The sequence below is a fragment of the Heloderma suspectum genome, chromosome 6, assembly GCF_057233095.1.
Source record: "Heloderma suspectum isolate Gila_16-S chromosome 6, 16-S_ref, whole genome shotgun sequence".
Taxonomy (NCBI): domain Eukaryota; kingdom Metazoa; phylum Chordata; class Lepidosauria; order Squamata; family Helodermatidae; genus Heloderma; species Heloderma suspectum.
The window spans coordinates 88,814,340-88,827,417 of record NC_139463.1 but is presented as its reverse complement, the minus strand read 5'-3'; the positions used below and the strand labels follow the sequence as shown (position 1 = coordinate 88,827,417).

At 45.9% G+C, this 13,078-nt stretch overlaps 1 protein-coding gene across 1 annotated transcript in view; it reads left to right on the top strand.

Annotated features, from left to right (window-relative positions):
- LOC146341757 (vomeronasal type-2 receptor 26-like) overlaps positions 1–13,078 on the top strand; it is a 28,482-nt gene that overhangs the window by 8,610 nt on the left and 6,794 nt on the right. Inside the window, exon 2 of the mRNA XM_084807656.1 lies at positions 11,843–11,969. Within this exon, the coding sequence (XP_084663782.1) occupies positions 11,843–11,969 (127 nt within the window). The remainder of the gene's footprint in view (positions 1–11,842; positions 11,970–13,078) is intronic.

Below are 13,078 nucleotides of genomic sequence, written 5' to 3'. Positions count from 1 at the left end.
ATATCTTGGCAATCTCAACTTAATTCATTTATTTTCAAGCCAAAGGACCTCTCCTGGCATTAACACTGTATTACAAAAACCCAGGCAGAGGAGGTTGGGGAGGCCCAGACCTTTCATGCTTTCCAGTTGTGGCATCTCCACTTTATCATTATGAAGGCAAACAAAAGCTGGATATGTCTGGAAGAAGAAATGTTGAACAAAGGCCCCTTATGGGCTTTGCCTTTTCAATCCATACAAATAAAGGAGATAAACAATATTAAAAACCAAAGACCAAAACTATCTTCATGATCTGGAAAAAGGGGCAAGCTATCTTGTCTCTGGTGTGGTCTCCTCTCACCAAGGTAATCTGGATACCACTGTCATAACTAGGATTCCCAAGTGAGAAAAGAAGGGATATGTTTGGTTGAGTTTCTTTTATTCCCAGGATAAACCAAAATCAAAAGATGAACTCTGAGTTGACTTAGGAAGCTGTCTTGCTTCCTCAAAGATCCTCACATATAGACATACACTCTTAGGACCTTAACAGGACTAGAATAAGCAATGTTAATGGTACAGAAGGGGGTAAGGGAATTGTATCTTTATTTTACACTGTTTTAATGGATGCCTAAATGGGTTCTATGGCTGGCTTGAAGAAAGTGTGGGAAGGTGATTTAAGAAGGGAACTAGAAGATGCTCACTGGACCAAATTATGGGACAACAGGCCATTTAGATCAGTGTCAGCCTCCATCCAAGGAACCTCCTTGAAAGTTCTGCATGGAAAGTATTGTATAGAGAAATAATGAATAGAAACAATTTTATATGACCCAGAACATTTTTTTATTATTAGCATTATATGAAGGATCTAATGGAAGGATTAAATGTAAAGGCTTGCTATCATTCTTGTTAATTGCCACTCGCCAGACACTTACACAGCAGGAGGTGGGGGGGATAACAGACAATTTGGCAATATCAGGGGGGAAAACCCTCATGATTTACATTTGACTCAAGGAAAGACAGAGACAGACAGATAGCATGGAGTGTTATTCAACATACATCACAACTGGATTTACAACAATATTTTCCTGCTTCTGCCCTGAGCATCTGGACATTATAACAGCTAAACAAAGATTATACAGCACACTTAGTAGGAGTAGTGGTAGCAGCAGTAGTAGCAGTTTTAGTAGTATATTATTTGTGTCACAAAGTTTCTGGTAGCAAACCATTGTGCCCCCATTGTTAGGGGACTGTTGTCAGGGGGTTTTCATGGTTACGTTGTCTTTGGTTGTTGTTTTTCTGCCTTCTTATTGTTTTCTAGATATATGATAAAATTTTGTTGTTCAGTCATTCAGTCGTGTCCGCCTCTTTGTGACCCCATGGACCATAGCACGCCAGGCCCTCCTGTCCTGCGCTCTCTCCCGGAGCGTGCTCAAGTTCATATTCATTGCATCGGTGATGCTATCTAGCCATCTCATCCTCTGCCGTCCCCTTCTCCTTTTGCCTTCAGTCTTTCCCAGCATCAGGGTCTTTTCCAGGGAGTTTTCTCTTCGCATTAGGTGGCCAAAATATTTCAGCTTCAGCTTCATTATCTGTCCTTCCAATGAGCAGTCAGGGTTGATTTCCTTTAGGATGGACTGATTTGACCTCCTTGCAGTCCAGGGCACTCGTAAGAGTCTTCTCCAGCACCACAGTTCGAAAGCATCAATTCTTCGGCGCTCAGCCTTCCTTATAGTCCAGCTCTCACAGCCATACATTACTACTGGGAAAACCATAGCTTTGATTAGACGGACCTTTGTCGGCAAGGTGATGTCTCTGCTTCTTACTATGCTGTCTAGGTTGGCCATAGCTTTCCTCCCCAGGAGCAAGCATCTTTTAATTTCATGGCTACAGTCACCGTCTGCGGTGATCTTGGAGCCCAAGAAAGTAAAATCTGTCACTGCTTCCATTTCTTCCCCTTCTATATGCCAGAAAGTGATGGGGCCAGATGCCATGATCTTCGTTTTTTGAATGCTGAGTTTCAAACCAGCTTTTGCACTCTCCTCTTTCACCCTCAACAAGAGGCTCTTTAGATCCTCTTCACTTTCTGCCATTAGGGTGGTATCGTCTGCATATCAGAGGTTGTTGATAATTCTCCCAGCAATCTTAATTCCGACCTCTGATTCATCCAACCCGGCATTTCTCATGATGTACTCTGCATATAAGTTAAATAAGCAGGGTGACAATATGCAGCCTTGTCGTACTCCTTTCCCAATTTTGAACCAATCGGTTGTTCCATGTCTGGTTCTTACTGTTGCTTCTTGGCCCTCGTACAGGTTTCTCAGGAGACAGGTAAGGTGGTCTGGTACTCCCATCTCTTTAAGAATTTGCCACAGTTTGTTGTGATCCACACAATCAAAGGCTTTAGCGTAGTCAACGAAGCAGAAATAGACGTTTTTCTGGAATTCTCTTGCTTTCTCCATGATGCAGCGAATGTTGGCGATTTGATCTGTAGTTCCTCTGCCTCTTCGAAACCCAGCTTGTACTTCCGGTAGTTCTCAGTTCGCATACTGCTGAAGCCTAGCTTGTAGGATTTTGAGCATCACCTTGCTGGCATGTGAATTGAGCGCAATTGTGCGGTAGTTTGAACACTCTTTGACGTTGCCCTTCTTTGGAATTGGAATGTAAACTGACCTTTTCCAGTCTTGTGGCCACTGTTGAGTGTTCCAGATTTGTTGGCATATTGAATGCAGCACTTTAACAGCATCATCTTTTAGGGTTTTAAATAGCTCGGCTGGAATACTGTCATCTCCGCTAGCTTTGTTGTTACTAATGCTTCCTAAGGCCCACTTGACTTCACTCTCTAGGATGTCCGGCCCAAGTTCAGTGACCGCACTATCATGGCTATCAGGGACATTCAGATCTTTCCTGTATAGTTCTTCTGTGTATTCTTGCCACCTCTTCTTAATCTCATCTGCTTCTGTTAGGTCCCTGCCTTCTTTGTCCTTTATCATGCCCGTCTTTGCACAAAACGTTCCCTTGAGATCACCCATTTTCTTGAAGAGATCTCTCGTCTTTCCCATTCTGTTGTTTTCCTCGATTTCTTTGCATTGTTCATTTAAGAAGGCCTTCTTGTGTCTCCTTGCTATTCTCTGGAACTCTGCATTCAGTTGGGTATATCTTCCCCTTTCTCCCTTGCTTTTCGCTTCCCTTCTTTCCTCAGCTACTTGTAAAGCCTCCTCAGACAGCCACTTGGCTTTCTTGCATTTCTTTTTCTTTGGGATGGATTTCGTTGCTGCCTCCTGAACAATGTTACCGACCTCCGTCCATAGTTCCTCAGGCACTCTGTCTATCAGGTCTAATCCCTGAAATCTATTCCTCACCTCCACTGTATATTCATAAGGGATATGATTTAGGTCATACCTGAACGGTTTAGTGGTTTTCCCGACGTTCTTCAATTTAAGCCGAAATTTTGCAAGAAGCAGCTCATTATCTGAGCCACAGTCAGCTCCAGGTCTTGTTTTTACTGACTGTATGGAGCTTCTCCATCTTTGGCTGCAAAGGACATAATCAATCTGATTTCGATATTGACCATCTGGTCATGTCCATGTGTAGAGTCACCTCTTGTGCTGTTGGAAAAGAGTGTTTGCTATGATCAGCATGTTCTCTTGGCAAAACTCTATTAGCTTTTGTCCTGCTTCATTTTGTACACCAAGGCCTTTCCTGCCTGTTATCCCGGTGATTTCTTGACTTCCTACTTTAGCATTCCAATCCCCTATGATGAAGAGGACATCTTTTTTTGGTGTTAGTTCTAGAAGGTGTTGTAGGTCTTCATAGAACCGATCAACCTCAGCTTCTTTGGCCTCAGTGGTTGGGGCATAGACTTGAATTAGTGTGATGTTGAATGGTTTGCCTTGGATTCGTACTGAGATCATTCTATCATTTTTAAGATTGTACCCCAGTACTGCTTTTCCCACCCTTTTGTTGACTATGAGTGCTACTCCATTTCTTCTAAGGGATTCTTGCCCACAATAGTAGATATGATGGTCACCTGAATTAAATTCGCCCATGCCTGTCCATTTTAGTTCGCTGCTTCCCAAGATGTCGATGTTCAATCTTGCCATCTCATGTTTGACCACCTCCAGCTTACCTTGATTCATTGATCTGACATTCCAGGTTCCTAAACAATATTGTTGTTTACAGCATCGGATTTTCTTTTAACCACCAGACACATCCACAGCTGAGTGTCCTTTCGGGTTTGGCCCAGCCGCTTCACTCTTTCTGGCACTACTTGGAAATACCCTCTGCTCTTCCCCAGTAGCATATTGGACACCTTCCGACCTGAGGGGCTCATCTTCCGGCGTCATCTCTTTTAGCCTTGTGATACGTTCCATGGGGTTTTCTTGGCAAGAATACTGGAGTGGGTTGCCATTTCCTTCTCCAGTGGACCACATTTTGTCAGAACTCTCTGCCATGACCTGTCCGTCTTGGGTGGCCCTGCACGACATAGCTTATGGCTTCACTGAGTTACGCAAGCCCCTTCGCCACAACAAGGCAGTGATCCATGAAGGGGTATGATAAAATATTTTTTCACAAATTCTAAAAAGAAACACTCCAGTACATGTAGCCAAAGTAAAACCAGCAGCAAGAAAAGGCAATGATCTAAAAGCACTAAGACACTTCTCGTAATGCCTGGGAAAATAAAAAAAAGGTCTTCACCTGGTGCTGAAAGGACCATAAGAATAAGATAGGCACCGGCTGAGCCTGTCTGGGAAGGGTGTTCCACAGACAGGGCGCCACCACCGAAAGGTCCCCCCTGGTTTTTGGCAGCCATCCACCTTGCCTTATTTGGCAGGGGAAGCTGGAGGAGGGCTTTAGATGATGACCTTAGTGTCTGGGTAGGCCTAATTTAGAATTTCAAGTGTCTGATAACATCCAATAGTCTGCTGTAGAAACAGGGTACCTTCATGCTATTTAATGTCCCATCAGGTTGACATCTCTGTACTCATAATTAAATTTGCTTAGTACTGGTGCCATTATTTTTGATATGCTCCAGTGCATTTGCACAGCGGACATCCAATGGAGATCAGGGAAAGCTTCAATGTCAGGGAAAACACTGCACATGCAGTGGACATGTGTGTAGAACAGGCCTGCACAACTGGTGAACCACCAAGCTGAACACAGAATCCTTTGGCTGCCTGCCTGTAACTCCAAAAGGAGAGGAATTCTCCAGCAGCCAGCAAGCTACGACAGTTAGACTAGGGATGTACGAATCCCACTTACCAATCCCACTCACCTGGGTCCACTACGGGGGGAGGCGATCCATCCCTCCCCCCAGAATCCTCCCCACCCAGCTCTGCTCCTTGGCAAGGCAGCAGAGCCGCCAGCCAGGGCTGGCCGCAGCCGGACTTCCAGCCTCTGCCAGGCTGCTGTGGATGAAAATGGCGGCCATCATAGCGGCCACCATTTGCATCCCTGCATTAGGCCGTGATAGGCTACATAAGTATTTACATAGCCTATCATGGCCTAATGCAGGGATACAAATGGCGGCCACTACGATGGCCACGACTTGCATCCACAGCAGCCCAGCAGTGGCTGGAAGACAACCTGGAGCCGCCACTGCTGCCGCCATCAGATAGGTCCATTCTGGGGGGGATTTCGGGGGGTGGCGGGTGGGTAGTCCATTTTGCCACAGACTCTTTAGAATCTGGACTCATTATAGTCCATGGCGGATTTCTCCAACATCCCTAAGTTAGAATGTGTTCAGCTTGGCCTAGAGCTTTCCACAGCTTTGAAAAGAATGGGGAATAAAGAGCTCCACCTGTGCATGGGAGCCTCATGGTCATGATGTGACCCATACTAACAATTTTCTGTGTAATATAATATTTTCCTCACCTTCCTAGCCATTTCCTATGTTTATGTGATGCATAATGCTATTTGCCTCCAAAATCATATGAGCCTTTTAAAATATCTAGCTGAGAAAAAACAAACAAAAACATCTCATTTTTGTTTGGTTAGGGAGATAGCTGTGGAGAAGTTAAGCGGCTAGCTGTTCCAGCTGTATTCTGCCCTCTGTACATTAAAAGCCACACAAGTTAATCATGTAGCTCCATCCAGCTTCTCCATGTAGCCTTTCTTAAAGTCATGGTATATGAGTTATTAGCGTTAAGGTGAGGGTTAACAGCTGTCATGTTGCTCATTGTCTCCATCTCCATTTTAATGTAGGGATGGACAGAACACTAACCTTCCATTCTGTTATGTTTCCGCTGTGGGGGGAGACGCTCTGTCCCTCCCTCCGGAATCCTCGACGGGGGGAGGTGCTCCCTCCCCCCCCTCCCCCGGAATCCTTCCCGGCTGGCTCCGCTCTGCGGCCAAGCTGCGGAGCCGCCGGCCAGCTCCCGCTGCCCGCAGCCGGACATCCGGCTGCTGGGCAGCCTACAGGGATGCAAATGGCAGCTGCCGTAGCCGCCATTTACGTCCCTGTATTTAGCCATGATAGGCTACATAAGTATTTACGTAGCCTATCACGGCAGGGGGAAAAAAAAACCAGCGTATGCAAATGGTGGCGGCTATGGCCGCTGCCATTTGCGTTCCTTCTTTTTGGCCATCTTAGTCTACGTAAATATTTACGTAGACTAAGACAGCCAAAACTAAGGAATGCAAATGGCGGCAGCCGTAGCAGCCACCATTTGCATACGCTTTCTTTTTTTTGCACCCAGACATGGTAGGCTATGTACGTCTTTATGTAGCCTATCATATCTATGTTAAAACACACACACACACACACGACCAGACTGCAAATGGCGGCGGTGGCAGGCGGCAGCCGGTCGGAAGACCAGCCGCTGCTGAAGCTGCTGCTGGAGCCGCCGCCGTCCGGAACATCCACCCCAGGTAAGTCTCATCCCAGGGGGGATCCGTGGGGGGCTGCGGGGTGGCAAGCCGTTCCGCCATGGATTTTGGGGGGCCGAATGCACAAGCATTCGGCCTCACCGAGATCCGTGGCGGAATTCTCTGACATCCCTATTTGTATGGATCACTGATCAGTAACCTGTTTTTCTGGAGGGTGACATTAAGACATAATGGAGTGAAGGACATATCTCAATCCCCCTTTAACCAAAATGACTGCCACAAATACCTGGTTAGGAACTGGGGCAGAAACTTTTCTCAAGGGAACAGTTTTGCATCTGTCCAGCCACAGAACGTTGAGGTGGGGATGGCACAGCTGCACAGCTGGCAGAGTGTGGATGCTGTCGGGGACTTCCCAGCATCTGCCCAAGGGCCTCCCTGACCAAGCTGGCTGTGGCGGTCTAACATGCGGTGTTGGAGAACCCTAGGACTAATATCTTGGTGCCTTGAATATACACACTGAGATTGACTTAACCCTAGGGCTGGAGTGGGTGCCCAGCCAGATTCCGATGGCCTCCACCTCACTCATGCCCCCAGACCATGCCCACTTAGCCTGCTGAGCCCCTGCCCAAGCTTGCACTCCCCTTGCCGAGCCACCTCACCTATCCTGAGCTGTCTGCGAGCACTGGTCGATGCCGTGGTCCCTTTCTGCAAAAGTATTAGAGATGTAAATGGGCCATTTAGCCCTGTAATGTTGCCTAGATGCGGCCTCTACTTCTGCTATTTGTGCAATATAAAAGCTGTGGAAGTTCCTGAGTGACCATTTTGTTTGCAAATGGCCATGTTGGGAATGACGGATGCTTGCCGACAGCTCCGGGGTGGGGCAGGCAGCTCAGCAAGCAAGTTGCGAGTGGGTTGACATATCCAAAATAATGGAAACGTGTCTAGGATTCTTACTTGCCAATGTAATTGTAAAAATAGTTTGCTGTCTGTTAGTATCTTTTCTTCTTTGAATTTAGCTCCATCCCTTTCTAAGGGACATCTCATTCAACAACAGTGCAGGGGAGACAATACAGTTTGATGAAAATGGAGATGCTGTCACAGGATTTGATGTTACAAACTGGATCATTTTCCCAAATCAATCTTTTGTGAGAGTTAAAGTGGGAATGTTCAATCCACGAGCTCCTCCCAGAAAACAGTTAACAGTCCATGATAAAAGCATTGTGTGGCCTAGGAGTTTCAAGCAGGTGAGACTGGAAAAAGCATGCAAGATGGAGCACAAATTGTTTGTTTGTTTACTACTATTTTACATCACCTGTCATGTTCAGCACAAGGAATTAAAGAGGCATGGGAGTGCCCCTTTAGTTCAGATGAGTCACACACACACACACACACACACACACGTTCCACCACTATAACCTCAAAATTGTATTGATTATGAAAATGACACCACTTGAGCTGATAACTAAAAACCTGGTTTCCATGTTCTACCTTATGCGGTCTACAATTGCACAAACATTCAAATAAATCTAGGGATGGCCGTGAATTTCTCCCCGAATCTCAGGGAGGACGAATGCCAACGCATTCGGCCCCCCATAATTGGCGGTGAAATTCTCCGCCCCCTCGCCCCCCCCCCGGGATGGGACTTACCTCCTGCGAATGTCCCTCCTGGCGGCGGGTCCCGGCGGCGTTTTGGCGGCATTTCGGTGGGGGCGGCAGCCGGTCTTCTGACCGGCTGCCGCCGCCGCCATCACAAAATAAAGTAAAAAAAAAACAAAACACCTGTGATAGGCTACATAACGATTAACGTAGCCTATCACGGCTAGATTTCCAAAGTCAAAAAGACTTTGAAAAAAAAAAGCGACCGGATATTCCAGTACACCAGTATTTTCAAAGGGTTTTGCAGAGGAAATCAACGGCATTCTGTGATCAATGCTGATTTCTTCAGTTATGGCATGCGACCCCACAATGGCAGGCTACACATTACACAGACTGGGGCTGTAGTGAGGGGGTGCTTACGTGGACGTTAAACCATTAACCCCCCTCTCCTATTGTCTCAATCTGAATCAGTTCACTGTGACTCCATTTTTCATTGACAAAAAGTAATGTGCTTGCACAGAACTTTTAGGACATTTGTGCACAGCTCTGAAGGATTAACAGGAAGCAAGACAATCTGTCTGTGCCCACATCCCCATGCCTATATCAGCCTTGCACACAGTCAGGTGAATAAAGGAATAGACTTCAGATTCAAACAGAGTGTTTCTGTCTTCCATAACAGCTCTATATAAACTTGCCCAAACACCACCCACCTCTCTCTCTCTCTCTCTCTCTCTCTCTCTCTCTCTCACTCTCTCTCACTCTCTCTCTCTGCCTTGGCCTCTGTCTCTAAAAGACACTCACACACACACATGCACACACATGCTTTTCTTGAACAGCTTGGCAATTTCAGGCTTTCTTCAAGAATATTCAAATATTTGATTCCCTGAAGGGTTCTCTCCTAGCTTGCAATGCTGATGTAAGTGCACTGCCGTACGTATATATGTATGATAAATGAAATGTGTGCCATGATCACTTTGCCACTTGCAAAACATATTGTTTTGTGTGCAGGCATGTCTTTGTTGGATTACAACAGCAACAACAACAACAACAAAGGCAAAAGGAAGACTCCTAATTTCCAGCCCAACAGGGACGGCTGTTTTGGCTAAACTCTAGCACATACATGCACCTAACACATATATTCACTGGCACAACAAAAAGGTAATTTACATATTGTAAGGAGTACCACAGACACACTACTGATGCTAGTGATACACAAACACACATGTAGACACATGCAGTACTGAAAAAAGAAGTATGAGAGCTCGGGGTGGTCTCCATAATCTATAACTGTTTCATGCTGGTCACCAAGAAAAACCATTACCCTGGCATGGGCTGTGATGGCCTACACCTTGCGTTGGAACAAACAGACAGATTCTGGAAGCTGTTGGGGACTTTCCAGCCTGCTACCCAATTGTCTACCTGGCTGGGCTGGCTAAGGCCATTTCACAGGTGGTGTTGGAGAGCTATAGGACTATTATCTTGGTTGTCTTGAGCCCCTGCCCTCACATGCACTCTCTCCATGCTCTCCAAGATGCCCTGACATACTCCTCACAGTCTGCAAGGACTTGTCGTTCATGTGGTCACAATTTTGAGAAAAAACAAACACTGGTGACTTGGGAAGTTCCATAACTTTAATATTGCACAAATAGTGGCCGTAAAGACTCCATCTACACAATATTAAAGAATCACAGCAATATTACATGATTTAGCAGTCCCTGTAGTCTTGAAGGAGGTGGGGGGGTGCAATTTTCAGGCATTCTTGGATGAAGCTGATTACTTTGACCCATTTCAGTCTGGCTTCAGGCCCAGGTTGCAGATGGAATAAGACTTGGTTGCCTGCTGGATGACCTTCTTCAGATGAGGGATGGAGAAGTGCAAGCCTATTGCTGTTTACGGATCTCTCATTGGCTTTTGATACCATCAGTCACAGTATCCCTTTTCACTGTCTTTGTGAGATCAGGACACCATTTTATAATGGTTTAGCTCTTACGCACAGGGCCAGAACTAAAGATAACATTGGGTGAGTGAGCCTCAGACATTGGAACTGAGGAGACTCACTGCACACTATTTTGTCCTCAATGCGGTCGGAGATCAATATGATTCAGCTGGAGGTGGTCATCAGGATATCTAGGGCAGTATGCTGATGACACCCAGTTCTGTTTCTCTGCAACATCAGAGTCAGGAGAGGCTGTGCATATTCTGAACTCATCCCTGGATGTAATCATGGGCTGGATGAGGGCTAATACACAGAAACTAAATCATGACTATACAGAGACTGTATGTGGGTGGTAACCAATCCAGGAAACAGGTTGTTTGCCTGTTCTGAAAGAGGCAACACTCCCTCTGTTTGAACTAGGGATGTACAAATCCCTTACCTTGTTCCATTGTGGGGATTCCGTGGGAGGGGCACTCTGTCCCTCCCCCTGGAATCCTCCCCAGCCAACTCTGCTCCGCAGCAAATCCGTGGAGCTACCGGCTGGGGCTGGCCACAGCTGGACTCCTCCTGGCCGCTGCCGGGCTTCTGCGGCTGAAAATGGTGGCTGCTACACCAGCTGCCATTTGTGCCCCTGCCAAGCTGTGATATGTAGGTCCATCCCAGGGGCGATTTTGGGGGGTGGCAGGTGGGAGGCTGTTCTACCATGGACTCCAGGGGGCTGGATTCCAAAGAATCCGGCCTCACTGGAGTCGGTGGCGGATTTCTCCAACATCCCTAGTTTGAACAGGATATATCTTTGGATATATCTTTGCTCTGGATATATTCTTGTCACTGGAGTCCCAGAAAACCTCAGGGGCTGGGAGCACTGATTCCCAGTTTCAGCTGGTGTGGAAACTACATCATTTGCTACAGAGGGATAACCTAGCCACAGTGGTATATGAACAGATAATCTCACAGTTGGATTTATGTAATACACTCTATGTGGGGCTGGCCTTCACCTAGTTCAGAAGTGGCAGCTAGAGCAGAATGGAGCAAGTAGGAGTCTCAGTAAGGAATCCAGCCATGTACACATTTGTGTTGAAAGAAATGCATAGGCTGTTTATCAACTATTGAGCCATGTTCCAGGTTCTGTTGTTGACATACAAAGCTCTAAATCAACTAGGAGCAAGGCACGACGTAGCAGACCGTGTTCCACTCTGTATACCCAGCCTATGCAAGCTTTCCCTGTTTTGATATTTCTTATCATACCACTTCTCCAGTTCATGGTTTCTTTATATATATATATATATATATATATATATATATATATATATATATATGCTGTATTTTGACAGTCTTTGGATACTTTTGTATGTCATCTGCTTAGAGATTTTATTACCTCAAACACTTTGCATTATTAATCTTCCCCATTTAGAATACCATGTTTCTTTCTTTACACCCACAAGTGAAACCACAACTCTCAAATCTTTTTCTCAGTCCTAACCACTCTCCACTGATGTTTCTGATTAGGTGGTGCCCATTTCCCTGTGTAAAGACAACTGCCATCCTGGCTACATCAGGAAAAAGAAGGAAGGGGAGCCATTTTGCTGTTTTGATTGTGCCCCATGCCCTCAAGGGAAGATTTCTTATCAGAAGGGTAAATGTCATAGATCTGCACACATATCAAGCATGCTACATATCATACAATATCAAGCAAAACTGATATAATGAAAGTTGGCATGGTCTTTGGTTTGGAAGGAGTAGGAACAGGTTACTGACCCTTGAACATCTGTGTCTCTGAATGTTTTATGCACTTATTGATGAAAAGATGATAGACAGGCAGGCAGGCAGGCAGACATGTTCTATGCTGGTGTGGAACTTGAAAGGAGCAGGTCACTGGGGCCAGAATGACTAAAAGTCTTCCTAAATAGTCATTGGTACATTCCCTGGTACACCCTTTGCAATGGAATTTAAAGAAAAAATTCCCAGGAGGGCTTAGAGATGGTTTGGGAAGGCGGCTAATTCCTATTCACCCACTCCAACCAGGGTGATGGACAAGCTAGGTGTAAATGGGAAACAATACAGGACATTTTGTGAGACAAAAGATGGAGAATGAGAATGAGAGTGAACATAGCTGTAAACTCTGGAAGCATCTGGATTATATCTTCCTCCCTGGAGATCTGATGTGGGATAAGCAGGGCTGCTATGTAGGGATGGCACGGGTGCACAATTCACTCTGGAAATCCAGTGGACCTGCTCCTGCCTGCACCCCCGAGCCATGCTTGCTGAACCCCTGCCCCCACTAGTCCCATGCCCGCACTCAGCAATTGGCCCACACTCACCCGAGCAGCCTTGTCAAGCTTTGCATTCAACGTTTTCTGAGAAATAAAATGGCAATCACAAAAATATGCTCCTAAGGAAGAAGGATGTGATTAGTCACTGGCAGTGGCAACAGGGGCAGGTGGAAAGACAGCCTCCGGGGCTGGGGAGTTTTTGCTTGCCTACACCATGCAGGGCCATGGTGTCGGCGGAGGCTGACTGTGCCTCTGGAAATTCTCAGAGGGGAAAGAGGGAGAAAGAGAGAGAATTTCAGGTGAGCTCGTGGTGATTAGGTGAGATTTAGACATCTTGGCTCACAGTTCATGTATTGCCATCATATTATACCAAACCAGAAAGCTCTGTCTCACATCCAAAACATTTTTCATTTTATTTATTTTTGTTCCTTTGTTCTGTTTTGTTTTCCAAGCATGGATAAATGCAGATGTA